The sequence below is a fragment of the Salmo salar genome, chromosome ssa20 (assembly GCF_905237065.1).
Source record: "Salmo salar chromosome ssa20, Ssal_v3.1, whole genome shotgun sequence".
NCBI lineage: Eukaryota > Metazoa > Chordata > Actinopteri > Salmoniformes > Salmonidae > Salmo > Salmo salar.
In genome coordinates, this window is record NC_059461.1 from 68,084,042 (window position 1) to 68,111,362 (window position 27,321).

The following is a 27,321-nucleotide window of genomic DNA, read 5'->3' on the forward strand; positions in this document are numbered from 1 at the left end:
GGCCCAACCAGAGCCAAGGACTTGAACCCAATCGAATATCTCTGGAGAGACCTGAAAATAGCTGTGCAGCGATGCTCCCCATCCAACCTGACTGAGCTTGAGAGGATCTGCAGAGAAGAATGGGAGAAACTCCCCAAATACAGGTGTGCCAAGCTTGTAGCGTGCGTACAGTGGTCCTATTGATTATGGCCACTAGAGGGCAATGACGTTCTATCTACTGCAGTTATAGACTGAATCTCAAACCGAATACTTGGCCCCTAAGACCTTTATCGAGTGGACACTTGTTGTTGTGTTCGGTAGTGATTACTTGAGTCTGCAAGTGTTTTGGCCAAAATGAGCATTGAGACAATGCGCACTCGACGTCTCAACTGAAACGTATAAATATAAAAAAATTCTAAATGTATTCGCGAGCATTGTCTCCCGCGACCTGTCTTGTGCACGTGCGGAGCGCTTTATATCCATGGCAAATAATTTGAAAGACACATATTTACAACTAACACTACAGCATAGTTGCGTTAGGTATTTGTAAAAAATAAAATATATGATGTTTATGATCGGGACCTGTTAGTGGTAGTTTTGTGATAACTGCACTGGGATTTTAAATTTGTGGTTTGAAAAAAACAAACATGGTTAGGGATTTTGGCAATGAGGCCCTGTATCTACTTCCCCAGAGTCAGATGAACTCGTGGAAATTTCTATGTCTCTGCGTTCAGTTTGAAGGAAGTTTCTAACTTGCACTAACGCAATTGCTAACTAGCGTTAGTGCAATTACTGGAAGTCTATGGTGTCTACCCCCAGGTCGTTGCTGTAAATGAGAATGTGTTCTCAGTCAACTTACCTGGTAAAATATGGATAAAATACTTTTTTTTTTTAATCTAGCATTATCTTGCAAAAACTACCTCTAAATTCCTTCAAACTGGAAAGTAGAGGTCGGCCGATTATGATTTTTCAACGCCGATACCGATTATTGGGGGCCCAAAAAAGGCCGCTGACAATTAATCGACCGATTTAAAAAAAAAATGTTTTAATTTGTAATAATGACAATTACAACAATACTGAATGAACACTTATTTTAACTTAATATAATACATCAATAAAATCAATTTAGCCTCAAATAAATTATGAAACATGTTCAATTTGGTTTAAATAATGCAAAACCAAAGTGTTTGAGAAGAAAGTAAAAGTGCATTATGTGCCATGTAAGAAAGCTAACGTTTAAGTTCCTTGCTCAGAACATGAGAACATACTGTATGAAAGCTGGTGGTTCCTTTTAACATGAGTCTTCAATATTCCCAGGTAAGAAGTTTTAGGTTGTAGTTATTATAGGAATTATAGGACTATTTCTCTCTATACGATTTGTATTTCATATACCTTTGATATTGGATGTTCTTATAGGCACTTTAGTATTGCCAGTGTAACAGTATAGCTTCCGTCCCTCTCCTCGCTCCTACCTGTGCTCAAACCAGGAACACATCAACAACAGCCACCCTCGAAGCAGCGTTACCCATGCAGAGCAAGGGGAAACAACTACTCCAAGTCTCAGAGTGAGTGACGTTTGAAACGCTATTAGCGCGCACCCGGCTAACTAGCTAGCCATTTCACATCGGTTACACCAGCCTAATCTTGGGAGTTGATAGGCTTGAAGTCATAAACAACGCAATGCATTGCGAAGGGCTGCTGGCAAAACGCACGAAAGTGCTATTTTGAATGAACGCTTACGAGCCTGCTGCTGCCTACCACCGCTCAGTCAGACTGCTCTATCAAATCATAGACTTAATTATAACATAATAACACACAGAAACACGAGCCTTAGGTCATTAATATGGTCGAATCCGGAAACTATCACGTTTATTCTTTCAGTGAAATACGGAACCGTTCCGTAATTTACCTAATGGGTGGCATCCATAAGTCTAAATGTTCCTGTTACATTGCACAACCTCCAATGTTATGTCATAATTACGTAAAATTCTGGAAAATTAGTTCGCAACGAGCCAGGCGGCCCAAACTGTTGCATATACCCTGATTCTGTGTGCAAGGAACGCAAGAGAACTGACACAATTTCACCTGGTTAATATTGCCTGCTAACCTGGATTTCTTTTAGCTAAATTTGTAGGTTTAAAAATATATACTTCTGTGTACTGATTTTAAGAAAGGCATTGATGTTTATGGTTAGGTACAGTCGTGCAATGATTGTGCTTTTTTTCGCAAATGCGCTTTTGTTAAATCATCCCCCGTTTGGCCAAGTTGTCTGTCTTTGTTAGGAAAAAATAGTCTTCACAGTTCGCAACAAGCCAGGCAGCCCAAACTGCTGCATATACCCTCATTCTGTTTGCAAGAGAAGTGACACATTTTCCCTAGTTAAAATAAATTAATGTTAGCAGGCAATATTAACTAAATATGCAGGTTTAAAAATATATACTTGTGTATTGATTTTAAGAAAGGCATTGATGTTTATGGTTAGGTACACGTCGGAGCAAAGACAGTCCTTTTTCGCGAATGCGCACCACATCGATTATATGCAACGCAGGACTGGCTAGATAAACTAGTAATATCATCAACTATGTGTAGTTAACTAGTGATTATGATTGATTGATTGTTTTTTATAAGATAAGTTTAATGCTAGCTAGCAACTTACCTTGGCTTCTTACTGCATTCGCGTAACAGGCAGTCTCCTCGTGGAGTGCAACGTAAAGCAGGTGGTTAGCGCATTGGACTAGTTAACCATAAGGTTGCATCCCCAAGCTGACAAGGTAAAAATCTGTCGTTCTGCCCCTGAACAAGGCAGTTAACCCACCGTTCCTAGGCCGTCATTGAAAATAAGAATGTGTTCTTAACTGACTTGCCTAGTTAAATAAAGGTAAAAAAATAAAAAAATATATATTTTTTTAAATAATAAAAATACATATATATATAATAATAATCATTAAAAATATATATTTATATACTTAAAAAAAAAAAAATTATATAAAACATTCGGCAAATCGGTGGCCAAAAATACCGATTACCGTTTGTTATGAAAACTTGAAATCGGCCCTAATTAATTGGCCATTCCGATTAAATCGGTCGACCTCTACTGGAAAGATATAAAAAAAATGGATCCACAAGTTCATCTGACTCTGGGGCAGCAGATTAAGGGCCTCATTGCCAAAATCCCGAAGTATCCCTTTAACGTTAGTCCTAATTTTGTTTAAACGTTTTAACATTTAAATGTTCACACACTTCCCTGCAAAGTCAAAACGCAGTAACTACGAATTTGGTCAAAAATCTTTGATCTGTTGTAATGGTCAGGTAAATTATCTGATTAATGTGGTATTTAGTTTCCTGACACAAGAACAAGCCAGTTGATCAGAATATAAAATGGAGTGTCAGAAATTGCTGTCTGCCTAGACAGAAAAATACTTAGAAGTCAGATTTTACAGTACCAAAAATTATGTTAATGCCTTTTGATTTTGTAGGGGTGTGAACGTTGAAACGTCAAAACGTTTAAAAGAAATTGGGACGTTAACGTTAAAGGAATACTTTGGGATTTTTGGCAATGCAGCCCTTTATCTACTTCCCTAGAGTCATATAAACTCGTGGATACCATTTTTATACATTTGTCCAGTTAACCTGGTTATTATTCTAATGAGTGCCGCCCCCAAAGAAAAGTCAATAAAGTTTTGGGGCGGAGCTCATTAGAATAATGATTGACTTCATAATGACTTGTGATCAAATCTGTACCCATCATAGATGTTTATGTTTCACAAGTTTGGACATCACAGTACAGCACAGCACAACACAGCACAGTAGAATTCAGTAAAGTAGACTATAGTCCAGTACAGTACAATACAGTACATTATACTGCTCTGCTCTACTTTACTGTACTCTACTGTACAATACAGTAATGTACTATATTTTACTGACCTATACCCTACTCTACTTGTGAAACAGACAGCTATGATTGGTTCAGACTTGGACTGACGAATTTTCAACATCCATGAACGTCTGGTGTCGGTCAGTGTTCAGTGAGTGAAAGGGCTACAGTAAATGGAAAGAGATTCATTTGACCAGAATTCAAAGCCATTGCTTATTCTTCATTTTTAGGATGGAAAATGTTAAAAAAAATGTATATTTGCCTTAATTAAAAAATATATAGACTAGCTTTCATTTGACACCAAATGTGCTCCTATGAACTTCACATGTTAGTATATTGTTAATTGTGATAACTATTGCTATGAGTATTTATCCTGCTACCAGACACTTTTAACCCTGTTTACATGTACATTACATATACATTACTACTTATATTGTAGTAATATAGGTAAGAGCTCGGAAGTTAAGCATTTCACTGTAATGTTTTATATCTGCTGTATCCTGTGCATGTAACAATACAACTTGAAACTAGTGCTCATGGGTCTTTTTACATGGAAATGCACGGTAACCAAATCATTAGGCTGCTGTCAAACAGTAATCCACTGACCCTTAGCCTCCATGTTCTCTAAATACGGCTATGTGCAATTCCGCAAGGACTTTCTTAAAGATTTTGTCACCTCTAGGTACTGGTGCAGTTGAATGCTGTATCGAGGTGCTATAACTGAAAGCATTAGTTCCTGCCTCTTGGTGTTTCAAAAACGTGCTTCACCTTCAGCTATAATGTTGAATACAATGGGCAGCAGGCTGCTGCCTCACAATCATAAACCTTTAAATCTTATTCAATCTTACAGCTCAATAAAAAAAACAGACATTCTAAAATGACAAAGACCTTGTTCTTTCTGTTAGTGTTAGTACTGGCCAAAACGTTAGTGGACAGTGACAGCAGGCTCAAAGCAGCATGAAGGGTTTAAGGGGGAGACAGCAGGGAAGAAAGGAGAAGAGGTCTGGGTTTAAATTTTGGGGGAGGTAATACCCCATACCAACCTGCTCTCGCTGCCGGTGTGCTCCTTCTTCTCTCTCACCCTCAGCCACTTGCGAAGCAGGAAGCGCTTGCGTCGGGGTGAGGCGCTGGGCGTAGAGAAGTTGGACCAGGAGGCCCCATCCTCGTCGCTGGACCGGGTGATCTCGATGGATGGCAGCTGCAGGTACTCCTTGGAGCTCGAGTGCGAGCGGGTGGAAGCTAGCCACCCATTCACCAGCCTGCCCCTGTCCTTCTCCCTCTCACTGGGCACGTTCTTCATGCGCCTCATCTTGAAGCGCTTGCGTCGTAGCGTTGGGGTGGACAAGCTTGACCACACAGGACCATCTGAGACCCCGCCGTTCCCCCCATCCGAGTAGGCAGGGGCATCGCGGGGAACGCTCACCTGGAGTGATGGGGGCCGTAAGTTCTCGTTCATGGTCGAGGACAGTGGATATTGGAGGAGAAGTGCTGGCTGGCTCGTCGTTTTAGTAGTTGGCAGGCTTGCTGGGAGCTGTAGTTGGCGGAAGCTGAGGCAGTAGCTGGTTGTTGAGTCAGGTGCCAATATACTGCAACAGCACAGAGACACTGAAAAATTCAGGGTCGTCCTCATTTACTGATCTCTCATATAGCCTTATATACACTCTTCTGGATCCTTACCACTAGTTACCACTTACTCCATGTCCCTGTGCATGACCTGACAGGTGAGGAGGTGAGTCCTTCAGATACCCGGGGCCTGGCCTGGTCCTCAGCTTTGGGGAGTTGTGTGGCTGTTGCTGGTCGTCAGGCGACAACAGGGCTAGCGGTTTGCAGCAGCATCTCGGGCCAGGAGAGAGGGCTGACTTAGACAACAAACGGGGTGTCTGTTCTCCAAGCAGCAGATGAAACATGTATAAGGTCTGTCAGGGAGTGTAACAGTACTCCTCCGCTCTCCCCCGGAACTGGCAGGCCCAGTTACACACACACACATTCACAGCTCTCTCTCTCTCTGCTCGCTGCCTGCCTACTGCCTGCTGCTAGGGCTGACTGCCACTGCTACTCCCAATGCTAGACAGGATGTCTCCAAGTACAAGCAACACTCCAGTCTTGAAGTTGACAGATCAGATGAGCTCTGTACTGTATGCTCCTGGGTGGTTGATTACTGTCCCGTGCATGTGTTGTAGGTTGGGTAGGCTCTTGCAGTCCGTCGCCTGGAGCACCGGTGTCCCGCTGTCCTCTCTCTCGCTCCGCACAGACACCTCCTACAGGTTAAAGGGAGGTGATAGTGGTGCTAGGTACAGGCAAGGCTGAGGGCGATGACACAGCAAAGGAGACACACACACAAACACATGCACACCCACAAACATGCACCCAGGAAACACAATGTACACAGACAGAAAACACACACAAATATGTAGACACCCACACACACTTTCTCATTTACACTAACCTGTCATTACACTGGTATGCCCATGTAATGCATTTAATGCTGTTAGCTGGCAGTGATACTCTGTCTCCACTGTCTGACTCCACCACCATATATACCTTACTGACTCAGAGAACATTAACCAATAAGAGATGTTTTGAACCAATAGTGAACCATGTGCTCAAGTCTACATTTCACTGTACAAACACAGAGGTAATTGTAGACCTATAGGTTCAGATATACCCACCATGACATATACATTGAACCAAAGACACATTGACTATCACATGATTTAAGTAGCAGATTAAATGTATTTGTTAAACTGTGTGATGGGTAAGTGATATTGGCATGGGGAACGTACAAATATCTGAAACATGTGGGTCTGAAGACAATTATTATGAAAGAGAAAAACACTTGGCTGAAGAGGTCTCTGATGAACTTTTTAAAACCTTTTACTGCACAATGGAGCTCTAGCCTTCCATTGTTAGTGTACGGAGCAGGCAGGTTTCATGTCCTCTACAATACACTAACGGCTGTATGTGTCAACAAACAGTTTTGTGTCAACAAGCCTGCTCCAGTACCTCTTTATGAACAGTGTGAAGAGACAGCGTGGGTAGAAATAACCACTAAAGCAGACTGGCTGTTGAACCAACCCACTGAGGATATAAAACATAAATGCCAAAATAAAGGAAACACCAACATTCACTCAAGTGTTTCCATTATTTTGTAAGTTGCCTGTAGGTCGGAGCACAGCAGACACACAGAGGAGTCAATGGTAATCGTAACCATCTGGGTTTGAAATGCCGGTTTCACAAGTCTTATGCTCTACATGTTGACTAATATAGAGTATAGTAAACGTTATGCCGAAATAGCTTATTCTGCTTATTCTATACCAAAGTACAGACCTGGGGCTATTGTAGTGACCGTATTAATGGCACACCGGCAGAAATTCTATGTGACCGTTGAGTCATAGTAATTGCCTTTTATGCACTCTGGACATGCTTTGGTAGTACCCAACTTGCTAATGACCATTAGATCCTAATGGCCTGGTACTCAGGGCTCTATTGTCTCTAACCAATCTGACATCAATGCAAATGATTTAAAAATATCACATGAAACACATCAAAACAGTAGGCCAATCTACTTTTAAAACTCACCTCACTGTGATGATACATTTGAAGATAGAAGAGAGTGAAACATGGTTGTTGTGTATGTTGTTTCAAAGCCTAACAACGAAATGGACAGAGCTTTCTAATGATGATTAATTCAAAACTCCCACATGCATATTAGAGCTTATGCATATGCATAGGCTTATAAGCCCAAGCCCCCAATTATGATTGTGCTGATTAAAGAAGTCTTTGGTACATAATTGGTCTAGCCTATACTCCCGTATTAAACAAATGTGAGTAATCGCCTTTGAGTGTGGACTGTATTATCATGTACACTGAATGGACTGGTTACCTTATGCTACACTCCAACATTTCTATCCTTGAGTCTGGGAGAGAACTTATAGCCCTAGGCGATGCTGTTGGTTCATTGATTGTGCAGGGCGGCTTACAGTTAGCCTACAATTAGTGAATTTGTATAAGATTTTGAATAGCCTAGTACAGTAATAGGTAGTATTTTATGTTTTCATAATTCATTGGGTGACATTAACTTTAGCTATACAGAATCTCATCACCATGTGCTTCCATCTCTTCCTCGCTCTCCTTTATTAATTTCTTGAGCGCGCAGATGGGCTGTCAACAGTTAAGTGAAATACAGTGCCTTCGGAAAGTATTCAGACCCCTTGACTTTTTCCACATTTTGTTACGTTACAGCCTTATTCTAAAATTGCTGAGGATTACATTTTAAAAAAAAAATCTAACACAATACCCCATAATGGCAAAGCGAAAACAGAAATACCTTATTTACATAAGTATTCAGACCCTTTGCTTAGAGACGCGAAATTGAACTCAGGTGCATCCTGTTTCCATTGATCATCCTTGAGATGTTCCTACAACTTGATTGGAGTCAACTGTGGTAAATTCAATTGATTGGACATGATTTGGAAAGGCACACACCTGTCTATATAAGTTGACAGTGCATGTCATAGCAAAATCCATGCCATGAGGTCGAAGGAATTGTCCGTAGAGCTCTGAGACAGGATTGTATCGAGTTACAGATCTGGTGAAGGGTACCAAAACATTTCTGCAGCATTGAAGGTCCCCAAGAACACAGTGGCCTCCATCATTCTTAAATGGAAGAAGTTTGGAACCACTAAGACTCTTCTTAGAGCTGGCCGCCCGGCTAAACTGAGCAATCGGGGGAGAAGGGCACTCTGACAGAGCTCTAGAGTTCCTCTGTGGAGATGGGAGAACCTTCCATGAGGACAACCATCTCTGCAGCACTCCACCAATCAGGCCTTTATGGTAGAGGGGCCAGACGAAAACCACTCCTCATTAAAAGTCACATGACAGCCCGCTTAGGACTCTCAGACCATGAGAAACAAGATTATTTGGTCTGATGAAACTATATTGAACTCTTTTACCCGAATGCCGAGTGTAATTTCTGGAGGAAACCTGGCACTGTCACTGCGGTGAAGCATGGTGGTGGTAGCATCATGCTGTAGGGATGTTTTTCAGCGGCAGGAACTGGGAGACTAGTCAGGATCGAGGCAAAGATGAACAGAGAAAAGTACAGAGAGATCCTTGATGAAAACCTGCTCCAGACCGCTCAGGACCTCAAACTGGGGCGAAGGTTCACGTTCCATCATGACAATGACCCTAAGCACACAGCCAAGATAACACAGGAGTGGCTTCGAGACAAGTCTCTGAATGTCCTTGAGGTCCAGCCAGAGTCCGGACTTGAACCTGATCAAACATCTCTGGAGAGACCTGAAAATAGCTGTACAGCAACTCTTCCCATCCAACCTGACAGAGCTTGAGAGGATCTGCAGAGAAGAATGGGAGAAACTCCCCAAATACAGGTTTGCCAAGCTTGTAAAATCATACCCAAGAACACTCGAGTCTGTAATCGCTGCCAAAAGGTGCTTCAACAAAGTACTGAGTAAAGGGTCTGAATTCTTACGTAAATGTGTTATTTCAGTTGAATTGTTTTTTATAAATTAGCTAAAATTAGAAAAATCCTGTTTTTGCTTTGTCATTATGGGGTATTGTGTGTAGATTGATCTGGAAAAAAAACAATTTAATCAATTTTAGAATGAGGCTGTTACCTACCAAAATGTGGGGGAAAAAAATCAAGGGTTCTGAATAGTTTCGGAAGGCACTGTATGTTTCTTTGCAAAAACATGTTACTATCAATGTTCCCAAACAGATTTCACTTGGTTTCCCAAATTAAGCACTGGGTAGCTGCAGGAACAATGTTGGAGAGGACATGGCATACAGCGTTTGGGTGGAATATCACCTGTCGGGCAGTGAGAGCATGCTCCTCAAACAGTAGTTGATGTGTGGAGTGAAATAAGTGTTCTTATATTTATTTCTCAGCTGCTCATTATAAGCACATGCTCCACTATAAACCCCAAGTAACCTACAAAACGGACCGGTGGGAAAGCGCACGGCCTCCATTTGCTCTTTTTTCCCCTGCCCCTGTTCCTGCCCATTTCATACTGTGCCATTCTAAATCTAAACTCATTTTACATATTTGTAAAGATAAGATTATATTGAGAATATTCCGATGGGTGAAAATATGATCACTTGATGAAAGAATAGTTGTGCAGCCTGAGGTAAGGATCAGAGCGCAAGCTTTTTTTCCCCTCTACTTTCTCAAATCATCAATAGCCTACAGTCTTACCATGCAGCCCATATATGTTTTGATTTCTAAGAAAATGTAAGGTTTGTATCATTCACAACTAAAGTTGCCAAATAACTCTAAATCTAGAATATAGGACCTGTTTCAAATGAACACTTCTACGCCCCAACATAGCCACTTCATATGCGCATTCTCTTCGTACATTTTATTCAGCTAAGTTCAATTATATCTTCTTACTATAAAATCATGTAAAGTAAAATGTCATGGGACTTATAAGCATATCTTTTCAGCTAAATGAACAGGTCTATAGCCAATGCTATGGAGCATAGCCAGATAACATAGGCCTACAGTAGGCCAACTCATATTCTGTTCTGAAATACTTTTTATTACATTTACATTTACGTTATTTAGCAGACGCTCTTATCCAGAGTGACTTACAAATGATTCATATCATAATGTTTCTTTAGACTTGAATAAAATAAATAATGTATTATTGTGATGGTGTATATGTTCCAAAGGTAAGCATCAGCGGCTTGTATGTGTGGAGGCCTGGAGATGCTAAACGTGTTTATGTTAATTAACGGTAAATTTCCGTGAGTCTTTTGCATGACAATGACCGCCACAGCCCTACCTATGATTGACTGGTGAGGAGTTGGGACGGTCGATCAGCTTGGATATGGTGGCCTTGTAGTTCTGTGGCACCACAATGAGATAGACAGCCTGCCCAGTTTAGTGGAGTCTGCCAATAGCACAGTCAGTGTAGTCAGCTCAGCTTTCCTTTCCCAATTGAGACCGTGTCTGTGCCTCGATCTACAGTGGTTCCTCCTTCAAAAGTTGTGTCATACTGCAGCAGCATTCCATGGCACGTTATTTAATTGTCAGCCATTTTTTACGTTAATGCAAGTTAGTGCTAGTATGACCACCAGAGGGGATCTTTGAGAAGCAGTTGATAGTCTCCCATATTGGCATTACAATAGAATTGAAAACCTTTTTTGTAATAACAAAGTAAATCAGTGATTTATTCCCATAGTAATTCGTTATGGATCCATAACTAAATCAACATCTGCATTTTGAAAGAGCATTTTTATCATTATTTTATTAACGAACGTGTCAAAAGGTGTATTGGAGGCGAAGTCAGGTGCAGGAGAGCAGAGTATAATGAACAGGCGCACTTTTATAGTTCCAAAACGAGAGCACTATATTAATCAAACGCGCTCAAAAAACAGAACATAAAAGTAAAGCGCGTCAACTAACACCACATAACATGAAACAATTACACACAAAACATGATGGGAAACAGATGGTTAAATACAAGTAGCTTAATTGGGGAAATGAAAACCAGGTGTGTATGGAAACAAGACAAGACAAATGGATATATGAAAAATGGAGCGGCGATGGCTAGAAAGCCGGTGACGTCGATCGCTGAATGCCGCCTGAACAAGGAGAGGAGCCGACTTCGGCGGAAGTCGTGACAGAACGCATAAAGATGCTGATGAAGAAATACAGTACAGTATATGCTTTTACATGTCAATAATAAAGCATTTAAAGCATTTTGAAGATATAAGCCACCTGCATTTGTTCATTAGGCTACTGTGCAGTCGCACAAGTAAACATAGCCTACAATGCATACTTTAGTAAACATGGGAAAGTGCCTAATTCCTTACATAAGGGAGAGCGGGCCATGGGGCGGCAGCGTAGCCTAGTGTTGGACTAGTAACCGAAAGGTTGCAAGTTTAAATCCCCGAGCTGACAAGGTACAAATCTGTCGTTCTGCCCATGAACAGGCAGTTAACCCATCATTGAAAATAAGAATTTGTTCTTAACTGACTTGCTTAGTAAAATAAATGTCTGTACTATAGAATGTGGGCACATGGGAGACTGGGGTTCAATTCATCGATGGGGAAAAAGAAGTAAGTTGTTCTTGTAAATAAGAATTTGTTCTTAACTGTTTCCATACAGTATGTGTTATTTCATAGTTGTGATGTCTTCACTATTATTCTACAATGTAGAAAATAGTAAAAATAAAGAAAAATCCTGGAATGAGTAGGTGTGTCCAAACTTTTGACTGGTACTTGCTTAATTCATTTGATTAATATTATGGTGTTTCTATTCCAAGAAAAACAAAAAATCCTCGGTGTCCGTTAGGAAAATATGGCGCTGTACAACGCGACGGTCGGAAGTACAGTACTGGGCTATTTAGCTAAAGAATCCCTGTGTCGTGCTGGCAGACTGTTTCCTGTTTCCGGTCACAACTTGCAGACTTGTTTACGCTGCTGTGCGTTTTTGTTGCCGATCTTACTTTGATACCTGACGGTTTTTTACTTTTTCATTACCGTATATTTTTACTTTTTCCCTCACTCAACTTTTTTCATTCAACTTTTTCACCCCGGAGGTTTTATCTGGACATGGTTCGTCAGGACTTCAAACAGCCGAAGCTAAGTAACATTAACATGATGCCTTCTAATTGCAGTCGTTGTACTTATAATATACAGGAGAACGATCGCCTTACGGCAAGGATAGCTGTGCTGCAAGCCCAGCTTCAGACGCGATCGTTAGGCAAGGGTAATTTCAGTGTAGGAAAGGATGAAACAGCGTCTGTGCCACCAGTAAGTACAGATAGTAACGTTAGTATAAACCCCCTCGCACGGTCCCCGCGGCCGGACATCTTTCTCATGGCTTCTGGAGGGAAACGCTGTAGGAATGCTCAACCGGTGTCGCTTATTCAGCCGACAGAAACTTTCAACCGGTTCTCCCCATTAAGCGAGTCGGAGTCGGAGGCCGAGACTTCTCTGGTCTCTACTCCTCCCGTTGTGGGGTCTGAGACGCCGACGGCTCCCACCATTAGCTCTGACAAATTGAAAACCCTAGTCATTGGCGACTCCATTACCCGCAGTATTAGACTTAAAACTAATCATCCAGCGATCATACACTGTTTACCAGGGGGCAGGGCTACCGACGTTAAGGCTAATCTAAAGACGGTGCTGGCTAAAGCTAAAACTGGCGAGTGTAGAGAGTATAGAGATATTGTTATCCACGTCGGCACCAACGATGTTAGGATGAAACAGTCAGAGGTCACCAAGCGCAACATAGCTTCAGCGTGTAAATCAGCTAGAAAGATGTGTCGGCATCGATTAATTGTCTCTGGCCCCCTCCCAGTTAGGGGGAGTGATGAGCTCTACAGCAGAGTCTCACAACTCAATCGCTGGTTGAAAACTGTTTTCTGCCCCTCCCAAAAGATAGAATTTGTAGATAATTGGCCCTCTTTCTGGGACTCACCCACAAACAGGACCAAGCCTGGCCTGTTGAGGAGTGACGGACTCCATCCTAGCTGGAGGGGTGCTCTCATCTTATCTACGAACATAGACAGGGCTCTAACTCCTCTAGCTCCACAATGAAATAGGGTGCAGGCCAGGCAGCAGGCTGTTAGCCAGCCTGCCAGCTTAGTGGAGTCTGCCACTAGCACAGTCAGTGTAGTCAGCTCAGCTTTCCCCATTGAGACCGTGTCTGTGCCTCGATCTAGGTTGGGCAAAATTAAAAATGGCGGTGTTCGCTTTAGCAATCTCACTAGTATAAAGACCTCCTCCATTCCTGCCATTATTGAAAGAGATTGTGATACCTCACATCTCAAAATTGGGTTACTTAATGTTAGATCCCTCACTTCCAAGGCAGTTATAGTCAATGAACTAATCACTGATAATAATCTTGATGTGATTGGCCTGACTGAAACATGGCTTAAGCCTGATGAATTTACTGTGTTAAATGAGGCCTCACCCCCAGGTTACATTAGTGACCATACCCCCGTGCATCCGGCAAAGGCGGAGGTGTTGCTAACATTTACGATAGCAAATTTCAATTTACAAAAAAAAAACAATGACGTTTTCGTCTTTTGAGCTTCTAGTCATGAAATCTATGCAGCCTACTCACTCACTTTTTATAGCTACTGTTTATAGGCCTCCTGGGCCATATGCAGTGTTCCTCACTGAGTTCCCTGAATTCCTATCGGATCTTGTAGTCATAGCAGATAATATTCTAATTTTTGGTGACTTTAACATTCACATGGAAAAGTCCACAGACCCACTCCAAAAGGCTTTCGGAGCCATCATCGACTCAGTGGGTTTTGTCCAACATGTCTCTGGACCTACTCACTGCCACAGTCATACTCTGGACCTAGTTTTGTCCCATGGAATAAATGTTGTGGATCTAAATGTTTTTCCTCATAATCCTGGACTATCGGACCACCATTTTATTACGTTTGCAATTGCAACAAATAATCTGCTCAGACCCCAACCAAGGAGCATTAAAAGTCGTGCTATAAATTCTCAGACAACCCAAAGATTCCTTGATGCCCTTCCAGACTGCCTCTGCCTACCCAAGGACGTCAGAGGACAAAAATCAGTTAACCACCTAACCGAGGAACTCAATTTAACCTTGCGCAATACCCTAGATGCAGTTGCACCCCTAAAAACTAAAAACATCTGTCATAAGAAACTAGCTCCCTGGTATACAGAAAATACACGAGCTCTGAAGCAAGCTTCCAGAAAATTGGAACGGAAATGGCGCCACACCAAACTGGAAGTCTTCCGACTAGCTTGGAAAGACAGTACCGTGCAGTATCGAAGAGCCCTTACTGCTGCTCGATCATCCTATTTTTCCAACTTAATTGAGGAAAATAAGAACAATCCGAAATTTCTTTTTGATACTGTCGCAAAGCTAACTAAAAAGCAGCCTTCGCAAATGGAGGATGGCTTTCACTTCAGCAGTAATACATTTATGAACTTCTTTGAGGAAAAGATCATGATCATTAGAAAGCAAATTACAGACTCCTCTTTAAATCTGGGTATTCCTCCAAAGCTCCATTGTCCTGAGTCTGCACAACTCTGCCAGGACCTAGGATCAAGGGAGATACTAAAGTGTTTTAGTACTATATCTCTTGACGCAATGATGAAAATAATCATGGCCTCCAAACCCTCAAGCTGCATACTGGACCCTATTCCAACTAAACTACTGAAAGAGCTGCTTCCTGTGCTTGGCCCTCCTATGTTGAACATAATAAACGGCTCTCTATCCACCGGATGTGTACCAAGCTCACTAAAAGTGGCAGTAATAAAGCCTCTCTTGAAAAAGCCGAATCTTGATCCAGAAATTATAAAAAACTATCGGCCTATATCGAATCTTCCATTCCTCTCCAAAATTTTAGAAAAAGCTGTTGCACAGCAACTGACTGCCTTCCTGAAGACAAACAATGTATACGAAACGCTTCAGTCTGGTTTTAGACCCCATCATAGCACTGAGACTGCACTTGTGAAGGTGGTAAATGACCTTTTAATGACGTCAGACCGAGGCTCTGCATCTGTCCTCGTGCTCCTAGATCTTAGTGCCGCTTTTGATACCATCGATCACCACATTCTTTTGGAGAGATTGGAAACCCAAATTGGTCTACATGGACAAGTTCTGGCCTGGTTTAGATCTTATCTGTCGGAAAGATATCAGTTTGTCTCTGTGAATGGTTTGTCCTCTGACAAATCAATTGTAAATTTCGGTGTTCCTCAAGGTTCCGTTTTAGGACCACTATTGTTTTCACTATATATTTTACCTCTTGGGGATGTCATTCGAAAACATAATGTTAAATTTCACTGCTATGCAGACGACACACAGCTGTACATTTCAATGAAACATGGTGAAGCCCCAAAATTGCCCTCGCTAGAAGCCTGTGTTTCAGACATAAAGAAGTGGATGGCTGCAAACTTTCTACTTTTAAACTCGGACAAAACAGAGATGCTTGTTCTAGGTCCCAAGAAACAAAGAGATCTTCTGTTGAATCTGACAATTAATCTGGATGGTTGTACAGTCGTCTCAAATAAAACTGTGAAGGACCTCGGCGTTACTCTGGACCCTGATCTCTCTTTTGAAGAACATATCAAGACTGTTTCAAGGACAGCTTTTTTCCATCTACGTAACATTGCAAAAATCAGAAATTTTCTGTCCAAAAATGACGCAGAAAAATTAATCCATGCTTTTGTTACTTCTAGGCTGGACTACTGCAATGCTCTACTTTCCGGCTACCCGGATAAAGCACTAAATAAACTTCAGTTAGTGCTAAATACGGCTGCTAGAATCCTGACTAGAACCAAAAAATTTGATCATATTACTCCAGTGTTAGCCTCCCTACACTGGCTTCCTGTTAAGGCAAGGGCTGATTTCAAGGTTTTACTGCTAACCTACAAAGCATTACATGGGCTTGCTCCTACCTATCTTTCCGATTTGGTCCTGCCGTACATACCTACACGTACGCTACGGTCACAAGACGCAGGCCTCCTAATTGTCCCTAGAATTTCTAAGCAAACGGCTGGAGGTAGGGCTTTCTCCTATAGAGCTCCATTTTTATGGAATGGTCTGCCTACCAATGTGAGAGACGCAGACTCAGTCTCAACCTTTAAGTCTTTACTGAAGACTTATCTCTTCAGTAGGTCCTATGATTAAGTATAGTCTGGCCCAGGAGTGTGAAGGTGAACGGAAAGGCTGGAGCAACGAACCGCCCTTGCTGTCTCTGCCTTGCCGGTTCCCCTCTTTCCACTGGGATTCTCTGCCTCTAACCCTTTTACAGAGGCTGAGTCACTGGCCTACTGGTGTTCTTCCATGCCGTCCATGGGAGGGGTGCGTCACTTGAGTGGGTTGAGTCACTGACGTGGTCTTCCTGTCTGGGTTGGCGCCCCCCCCTTGGGTTGTGCCATGGCGGAGATCGTTGTGGGCTATACTCGGCCTTGTCTTAGGACGGTAAGTTGGTGGTTGGAGACATCCCTCTAGTGGTGTGGGGGCTGTGCTTTGGCAAAGTGGGTGGGGTTATATCCTGCCTGTTTGGCCCTGTCCGGGGTATCATCGGATGGGGCCACAGTGTCTTCTGATCCCTCCTGTCTCAGCCTCCAGTATTTATGCTGCAGTAGTTTATGTGTCGGGGGCTAGGGTCAGTCTGTTACATCTGGAGTATTTCTCTTGTCTTATCCGGTGTCCTGTGTGTATTTAAATATGCTCTCTCTAATTCTCTCTTTCTCTCTTTCTGTCTTTCTCTCGGAGGACCTGAGCCCTAGGACCATGCCTCAGGACTACCTGGTATGACTCCTCCTTGCTGTCCCCAGTCCACCTGGCCGTGCTGCTGCTCCAGTTTCAACTGTTCTGCCTGCGGCTATGGAACCCTGACCTGTTCACCGGACGTGCTTGTTGCACCCTCGACAACTACTATGATTATTATTATTTGACCATGCTGGTCATTTATGAACATTTTAACATTTTAACATTTTGACCATGTTCTGTTATAATATCCACCCTGCACAGCCAGAAGAGGACTGGCCACCCCTCATAGCCTGGTTCCTCTCTAGGTTTCTTCCTAGGTTTTTGGCCTTTCTAGGGAGTTTTTCCTAGGGAGTTTTTCCTAGCCACCGTGCTTCTTTCACATGCTTTGCTTGCTGTTTGGGGTTTTAGGCTGGGTTTCTGTACAGCACTTTGAGAATATCAGCTGATGTACGAAGGGCTATATAAAAATAAATTTGATTTGATTTTGATTTGATTTGAATTCCCCAACAGGGGAGGAAGGAGCAGGCTGTCCTTGTAAATAAGAATTGGTTCTTAACTGACTTGCCTAGTTAAATAAAGGTTACAGAGCATAAGATTTCTGCACCCTAATTTTCTAATTCTAGTCTAACCAATACCCAAACGGAGATTCAGTGAAAATAAAAATCTCACTGATTTATCAAGACCAGTCCCCATGCTTGTCTCAGGTCAGTGCGAAACGATGCTGAAATCTTATTGCTTCAAAAATTGTATTGCTTCAAATCCTATTGCTTCTAACTTCAATATTATTTTTAAATAAGACCTACACCACTTTTAACAGCACATTACTCAACACTAGTGATACTCATTTTGCCTATGGTAGTCCTACAGTATAACTAAAAATATATTTTTCAATGATGTGACTCTCAGCCAATAATTACATTTAGAGGATTGGAAGATTCAAAATTAATATCGAAGGGGCACTTTCCGTTAGATATTATCAGATATTCTCACAGATCCTAAGGGGCTTTCATATAATTCAAAATGAATTAATAATAAATCGCTCTGTTACAAAAGTAATGATATTTGGGGGATTTAGTTTTCATTTAACCTAGAGTGAGAGAGGAAAAGGCAATTATTGAACATGGGGTGAGACATTCTCACTAATTTGTAAATAAAGCCAGTTTAGTATTTAGAATTATTTATTTCTGGAGAAACGTAACGTGATTATTTAGCAGACATCACTTGCTTATATTCAGTCAACACATATATCTTAAGAATATCATGGAATATAATTGAACATTTTAGTTTCTCCATGCTTGTCTCAAAGCAGCGAGAAACGGTGCTGAAATAGACATACACAGCGGGAAGGCTATAAATAACGATATTTTGGAGATTATTTGGTTTTCAAAAAAACAACAGTGAGAGATTGTAATCTGAATAAAGGCCAAAATAATATTTAGAAAGGCCAAAATATAGTTTGGACCCAATGATTTGTCTGACAAACAAAGACCTTCACGTCCTGCAGGCCCAGGCATGGATCAAAGCTGGCGAGACATTCATTGACGTCATCTACACAGATGAATCAATCGTGGCCCTTGAGCAATTTGCTCAAAATTGCTACAGAAAAAAAAGGAAGAATTTCAAGCAAGCCGAGTCCCAAACATCCACTCAAACTCCATGTGTGGGGGGCAATTTCTCGCCAGGGACCAGGCCCATATTTGATTTTAAGTTTGGCTATTTACAAAGCAAAAGGTACATAAAATATTGTGGCCTACACCTCACGGATTATTGGGTGTTCCACAATAATTCACCCTTGCCTCCTTTTTCAGGTATCATGGCCCGAGATTTCTTTGAGGAAGAAATCATCAAGGGATATGCTGGACCTTATGTCAGAGAGGTGTTTCTGGGACCACATCGAATGAAGCAATATTTTGTTACGTTTACAGTGCCTTGGAAAAGTACTCAACCCCCCTTCACATTTTTCCTATTTTGTTGCATTACAACCTGTAATTTAAATGGATTTGTATTTCATGTAATGGACATAAACAAAATAGTCCAAATTGGTGAAGTGAAATTAAAGAAATTACGGAAAAGTGGTGTGTGCATATGTATTCACCCCCTTTGCTATGAAGCTCCTAAATAAGATCTGGTGCAACCAATTACCTTCAGAATCACATAATTAGTTAAATAATGTCCACCTGTGGGCAATCTAAGTGTCACATGAATCGGTCACATGATCTCAGTATATATACACACCTGTTCTGAAAGGCCCTTGAGTCTGCAACACCACTAAGCAAGGGGCACCACCAAGCAGGCAGCACCATGAAGGCCAAGGAGCTCTCCAAACAGGTCAGGGAAAAAGTTCAGATCAGGGTGGGTAATAAAAAAAATATCCGAAACTTTGAACATCCTACGGAGCACCATTAAATCCATTATTAAAAAATGGAAAGAATATGGCACCACAACAAACCTGCCAAGAGAGGGCCGCCCACCAAAATTCATGGACCAGGCGTGGAGGGCATTAATCAGAGGCAACAAAGAGACCAAAGGTAACCCTAAAGGAGCTGCAAAGCTCCACAGCGGAGATTGGAGTATCTGTCCATAGGACCACTTTAAGCCGTACACTCCAAAGAGCTGGGCTTTATAGAAGAGTGGCCAGCAAAAAGCCATTGCTTAAAGAAAAAAATGAGCAAACACGTTTAGTGTTCGCCAAAAGGCATGTGGGAGACTCCACAAACATATGGAAGAAGATACTCTGGTCAGACGAGACAAAAATGTAGCTTTTTGGCCATCAAGGAAACCGCCATGTCTGGTACAAACCCAACACCTCATCACACCGAGAACGCCATCCCCACAGTGAAGAATGGTGGGGGCAGCATCATGCTGTGGGAATATTTTTCATCGGCAGGGACTGGGAAACTGGTCAGAATTGAAGCAATGATGGTGCTAAATACAGGGAAATTCTTGAGGGAAACCTGTTTGCCTTCCAGAGATTTGAGACTGGGACGGAGGCTCACCTTCCAGCAGGCAGGACATTGACCCTAAGCATACTGCTAAAGCAACCCTCGAGTGGTTTAAGGGGAAACATTTAAATGTATTGGAATGGCCTAGTCAAAGCCCAGACCTCAATCCAATTGAGAATCTGTGGTATGACTTAAAGATTGCTGTACACCAGCGGAACCCATCCAACTTGAAGGAGCTGGAGCAGGTTTGCCTTGAAGAATGAGCAAAAATCCCAGTGGCTAGATGTGCCAAGCTTATAGACATACCCCAAGAGACTTGCAGCTGTAATCGCTGCAAAAGGTGGCTCTACAAAGTATTGACTTTTTTGGGGGGGGGTGAACAGTTAGGCACGCTCAAATTCAGTTTTTTTGTCTTATTTCTTGTTTGTTTCACAATCAAAAATATTTTGCATCTTCAAAGTGGTAGGCATGTTGTGTAAATCAAATGACACAAATCCCCCAAAAATCTATTTTAATTCCAGGTTGTAGGGCAACAAAATATAAAAAAATGCCAAGGGGGGAGAATACTTTCGCAAGGCACTGTAGGCCTATTTACATGTATATTTCTATTATTGTACCTAACGTTGGCTGTTGGGCTAAATGTATTTTATTCTTCTCCAAATGCAGACAATGACCCAAAATAAATAAATAAAAAGACCTACAACACCTACTGCAGGCCTACAATATATCTACAAATATTTTTTTCATCTCTACATGTAGGTCTCCTGATTTAAACCCGATCAAACTTGTTTGGCATCAACTGAAAACATTCATCTGTAACTCTGCCAAGCCGACAAGCAAAATGAACTGGTCGGGGAGGGGGGTTCACACCTAGCTCAGCTATTAGACTATTCTTTAGTAAAGGTTGAATAGTCTATTGTTCAGCTAATAGCCCATCCTAGATATGTTGTTAGAAGAATTCACAGCCTGCTACGCTTGTGAAAAACAAATAATAATACTTTTTCCCTTTTCCACTTGTTAAAGATTCCAATTGATAAAGCGTTTTTAGCCACAAATCGGCCCCAACCCCAATTAATACACTTGTGCACAGTCAACAGCGTGCTGGACTTCAGGCTAGAATGCTGAGGGTTCGAACCCTTCTCCCTGCTCGTTTCATTACATTATTATGCCAGTCTCAGAGCAAATAGCCTGGATTGTTACTGCCATCTCGTTCCACGCCCTCTTCCACACGTCATTCTCCACCTGACTGGCTCGCTTGTGGGCGTGCGGTGTACCAAACTCACGTAAAGTGGCAGTAATAAAGCCTCTCTTGAATAAGACAAACTTTGACCTCCCATTCTTCTCAAACATTTTAGAAAAGCTGTTGCGCAGCAACCCACTTCCTTCCTGAAGACAAATAATGTATACGGAACGCTTCAGTCTGGTTTTAGACTCCATAATAGTACAGAGACTGTACTTGTAAATTACCTTTTAATGGTGTCAGACCAAGGCTCTACATCTGTCCTCGTGCTCATTGACCTTAGTGCCGCTTTTGACACCATCGATCACCACATTCTTTTGAAGAGATTGGATACCCTGATTGGTCTGCACGGACAAGTTCTTGGTTTAGATCTTTTCTGTTGGAAAGATATCAGCTCGTCTCTGTGGATCGTTTGTCCTCTGACAAATCAATTGTAAGTTTCGCTGTTCCTCAAGGTTCCGTTTTAGGACAACTATAGTTTTCACTATATATTCTACCTCTTGGTTATGTCATTCAGAAGAAACACAATGTCAACTTTCACTGCTATGTGGATGACACACAGCTGTACATTTTGATGAAACATGGTGAAGTCCCAAAATTGCCAACCCTGGAAGCCTGTATTTTAGACATAAGGAAGTAGATGGCGGCAAATGATTTACTTTTAAACTCTGACAAAACAGACATGCTAGTTCTAGGTCCCACCAAACAAAGATATCTGCTACAATTAATCTTGATGGTTGTACCGTCAGTGTTACTCTGGACCCTGATTTCTCTTTCGATGAACATATCAAGACTATTTCAAGGATAGCTTTATTCCATCTTCGTAACATTGCAAAAATCAGAAACATTTAGTCCAACAATTATGCAGAAAAGCTAATCCATGTTTTGTCACTTCTATATTAGACTACTAATCTAGATTAGACTCTCCGGCTACCCAAATAAAGCACTAAATACATTTCAGTTAGTGCTAAATATGGCAACTTCACTAGAACCACATTTTTGTATCATATTACTCCAGTGCTAGCCTCTCTACACTGAATTCCTGTTTAGGGCTAGGGCTGATTTCAACATTTTACTGCTAACCTACAAGGCATTACATGGACTTGCTCCTACCGATCTCTCCGATTTGGTCCTGCCGTACATACCTACTTGTACCCTACAGTCACAAGACAGGCCACCTTATTGTCCTTAGAATTTCTAAGCAAAAGCTGGATGCAGGGGTTTCTCCTATAGAGCTTAATTTGTATAGAATGGTCTGCCTATCCACGTGAGAGACGTAGTCTCGGTCTCAACCTTTAAGTCTTTACTGAAGAGTCATCTCTTCAGTAGGTCCTATGATTGAGTGTAGTCTGGCCCAGGGGTGCTAAGGTGAACGGCAAGGCACTGGAATGACGAAACGCTCTTGCGGTCTCTGCCTGCCTTGCTCTGGCTTACTGGGGCTCTTCCATGCTGCCCCTAGGAGGGGTGCGTCACGTCATGCCAGGCTTTCTTGCGCTACACTCGACTTGAGTGGGTTGAGTCACTGACGTGATCTTCCTGTCCAGTCTTGCGCCCCCTCGGGCTTGTGCGGTGGCAGAGATCTTCATGGGCTGTAAGCTCAGCCTTGTTTCAGGGTAGTAAGTTGGTGGTCTTTTGATATTTCTGTAGTGGTGTGGGGGCTGTGCTTTGGCAAGGTGGGTGGAGTTATATCTTGCCTGGTTGGCCCTGTCCAGGGGTATTGCTGGACGGGGCCAGTGTCCCCCGACCCCCCCCCGTCTCAGCCTGCAATAGTCTATGTACCGGGGGGCTAGGGTCAGTCTGTTATATCTGGTGTAATTCTGCTGCCTTATCTGGTGTCCTCTCTCTCGCTCAGGACCTGAGCCCTAGGACCATGCCTCAGGACTACCTGGCCTGATGACTCCTGGCTGTCCCCAGTCCACCTGGTCGTGCTGCTGCTCGTTTCAGCTGTTCTGCCAGCGGCTATGGAACCCTGACCTGTTCACCAGACGTGCTACCTTGTCCTGGACCTGCTGTTTTCGACTCTCCATCTTCCTCTCTGTCTACCACACCTGCTGTCTCGATCTCTGAATGCTCGGCTATGAGAAGCCAACTGACATTTACTCCTGAGGTGCTGAGCTGTTTCTCCCTCTACAAACACTGTGATTATTCTTTGATCCTTCTGGTAATCTATGAACGTTTGAACATCTTGAAGAACAATCTGGCCTTAATGGCCATGTACTCTTATAATCTCCACCCGGCACAACCAGAAGAGGACTGGCCACCCACCCCTCATAACCTGGTTCCTCTCTAGGTTTCTTCCTAAGTTTTTCCTAGCAACCGTGCTTCTACATCTGCATTGCTTGCTGTTTGGGGGTTTAGGCTGTATTTCTGTATAAGCACTTTGTGACATCTGCTGATGTAAAAAGGGGTTTATAAATACATTTGATTGATTGATATGTATGTGTGTTTGTGTGTGTGTATGGGTTGGTAGTTGGTTGGGGTTGTGTTGGGAGTGGGGTGGGGTAATGTGTTTATTGTGTGGAGTTTATGGCATGGGTGTGTTTATGTGATGTTTGTGGGTGTGGGTGTGTTTATGTGATGTTTGAAGCTAGGTTCATGCATGATTAGAGTGTGTAGGAGTATATGGATTTTACCTCTATGAAATGTTTGTACTACATTTGAGATGTCATTCGCACTGTGTGTGTTTGTGATCTTGATCTTGTAAATCTAGTTGCTCTTCGATAGAGGAAGAGGATGTTTTCCACTTCCAAACAAACTTTTTTTTCCCCAAAGATATATATTTTTTAAATCTTAAGTTCAAAGCTCAAACTTTAAGAGGTCTGTAACCTGTATAGAACTTAACGCCTTCATTAGATGAATTGTATTAATAATACAACAATGGGGAAGGTTGATGGATGAATGTGCCAAGGTGTTGCATTTGCAAATGAATTTGAGACATAGTAAACAAATCTAGAGATTTAATCATAGCTATCAGAGTCACTAGCCAGTACTGGCCCCTTTTCCCTCAAGAGATAACAACATTCACCTGTGAGCCGTGGTCAAATATTGGACTTGGGCTATCTAGAGATCAATACAAATACTACTGGCAGTAAATAATGAACTAGTAGACACTACATCAAAAAGTGTTTTGTTTCCAATAGCTGCCTTCAGTACGATACTGTACCATGTACTACCATCAGCTGTTTTTTTTACACAACACTACTGTACTCTACAGAATGTATTATTCTGTCTAATAACATATTAAAGGATGACAATGTGGAGACAGTTCACTTCCAGGTCATAGGCATCCAGCTGTCTTAATGCTAGAAAATAACAATACAGACAATAATTAACAATCTATGAAACAATCGACAGAAAATTCAGGAGAAAGTAAAACATCACTCTTCAGGTCGATAATGCCTTTAAAGTCGCAAAGTAGTGCAATAGAGAGCAGCAATTCACATATATACACACACTCATGCACGTGCACACACAAACTTGCTCTCCTCCAGGTGTCAGATTCCAAGGTGACTGTGTCTGTGACTCATGAGCAGCAGATGAAGTTACCAGGGGAAAATGGGGACTCGTGGCGACACTGCGGGACACCTTTGGACCTATCATCTAGTCCGGTCTGAGCGTGCGCCACAGCTGTTCCCACCAGCTCCTCTCCCCCACCCCCCCTCTCCACAGTCCAACCTGTTGGCAGGCTCAGTGTGGCAGCAGGATAACAGCATGCATTATACATTCTCTTTACAGCTTCACGCGTTCAGGTCGCCCTGGACATGCTCAGGTGGACAGGTGATGTCACCACCACTAAATGAGAGGTTGGAGCTGAGAATGAGGAGACGGGGAGAAGAGTGATCTCAGCCCTATACAGTCACTTCATTAATAAGGTTTCCACTGTAACAGCCATGAAATATTATATAACATATCATGATGTGTTATATGACATAAGTCATGTCATATAACAGATCAAATGGTTTCTATATGAAAGAGCACATGGAAATGATTTCATGAATAAAGATGCTAAAGGCAAGGAACAAAGAGGTACAGTAGGACACAATGTCTCCGAGGCTTAGACCAACGCTGGCCTCCCCTAGAAAGGAACGTGGGGTGACTCGAGGCCATCAGGCACAGTTGGAGGAACCTCAAATGCCCCCTCATGTATTGTGCCTGGTTTACATTATTGGGACCCACCACAGAGTCACTTTGCTGTTACAGCTGAGACAGAGATGGCTATTTTCCATGACTTTGGACCGCTGCGGTCGACCACTCCGCGCTACAGTATGACCATATGACCGCTAGCCTCCTTCCATGCCTCATTTCTCACCATCAAACGTTTCATAGTATTGTTCTGTCCTTTCCCCATTCTATTGTTAGACCATTGCCATGTCAACAGCAAGAAGTAACAAAGCGTGTGCAGATTACAGTCATGTTAACGATCATTAAGTCTTTCATGCAAAAGTAAGCACGTGATGTAAGGCTCTGGTGAGAACAGAACAGCAGCGCTAAGTACTGCAATCAGTTGAGACATTCACACGGGTCACAGAACCATTCAGAGAGTTATCAAAGAGGTCACATAGTCATTCAGAGAGATATCAAAGAGGTTACATAGCTGAACATTTCATTGTCATGCCTGCTCTCAGAGAATGAAATAAACTCTTGTAGTGCAAAGCATGGTAAATACTCAGAAAATAGATACTTTGAAGTACTTTGACTGTACTAGCTTTATGTATCACAGACAGGGCTATCATGAATTATCTTTCGACATCTTTTGTAGTAGCATAAGCCTACAGTATAATAGAGCTATGGTTGCGTCTCTGACTGATAAGAGTAGCCCGCTCTCCACTCAGCATGGCAGAAAGTCAGAGTGTGTGAGTGAAACAGCTGGTGCTGCAGAGGATAAAGCTGCCTGCTGGCTCCAGCGCTCTGTTGTGATTTATACCTTTGTCAAATATATATTTTCCCCTCAGGCTATTCCCTAGTTTCTACTGCATGTCCAAGGCCTCCCTCTTCAAGGAGAATCTTACGGTGATCCACAGTGACAATACCGCAAGATGAACTACTGATAAGGAATGCCAGTGGACTCGAGTCATCAAACAAAGCTGTGAAAAGTGAAAAGGAGACAGATACAGTACGCTACATGAACAACAAACAAAACAACCAAACAGTTTTGGATATAGGTACTGCCACACAAAATATTTATACATTACATTCTCTCTTTAAATCAGGGTGAAATGTTACTGACGTGGAGACGAGGTTGTAGAACAACAGTGTGTTTGAACAGAAAACTGACAAGTGTTAATTGTCAGACCCATTGAGTTATGCTCGAAGGCACAGGTAAGTGATGTGATGCAGAAATATCATGAGTTATGTTAAGCTGTGACAAGAACATAAACCCTGCTCGCTCACGTAACCACATTTACCCCATCTTACCTTTCCCCTTCCTGCACTAAATCTACAGTAGGCCTCACAGGTCTCAAAGTACGCTACAGACCTCTGTATGCTACAGGCCTAACAGTACGCTACAGGCCTAACAGTACGCTACAGGCCTCACTGTACGCTACAGGCCTAACAGTACGCTACAGGCCTCACTGTACGCTACAGGCCTAACAGTACGCTACAGGCCTCGGAGGCCTCACTGTACGCTACAGACCTCACTGTACGCCACAGGCCTCACTGTATGCTATAAGCCTCATAGTACGCCACAGACCTCACTGTATGCTAAAGACCTCACTGTAAGCTAAAGACCTCACTGTACGCTAAAGACATCACTGTACGCTAAAGACCTCACTGTACGCTAAAGACCTCACTGTACGCTACAGGACCTCACTGGTCTCACTGTATGCTACAAGCCTAACAGTACACTACAGACCTCACGGTACGCCACAGGCCTCACGGTACGCCACAGGCCTCACGGTACACCACAGACCTCACGGTATGCCACAGGCCTCACGGTATGCTACAGACCTCACAAATCAAATTTTATTGGTCACATACACCTATTTAGCAGATGTTATTGTGGCTGACCAGTGATTACATAGGGCAGCAGCCACTAAGGTGCAGG

General features: G+C 42.4%; 1 protein-coding gene across 1 annotated transcript; it reads right to left on the reverse strand.

The window, feature by feature from the left end:
* Window positions 1-4,862: 4,862 nt before the first annotated feature.
* Window positions 4,863-6,103, reverse strand: LOC123729185 (uncharacterized). Its single transcript, XM_045703398.1, has one exon. It carries the CDS (start codon window positions 5,481-5,483, stop codon window positions 4,863-4,865), a length of 621 nt encoding a protein of 206 aa, XP_045559354.1. The 5' UTR covers window positions 5,484-6,103.
* Between the last annotated feature and the right edge of the window lie 21,218 nt (window positions 6,104-27,321).

Bases quoted from the DNA above. Each gene is read 5' to 3' on its own strand.
- LOC123729185 (XM_045703398.1), bottom strand. From the start codon at position 5,483: ATGAGGACGACCCTGAATTTTTCAGTGTCTCTGTGCTGTTGCAGTATA.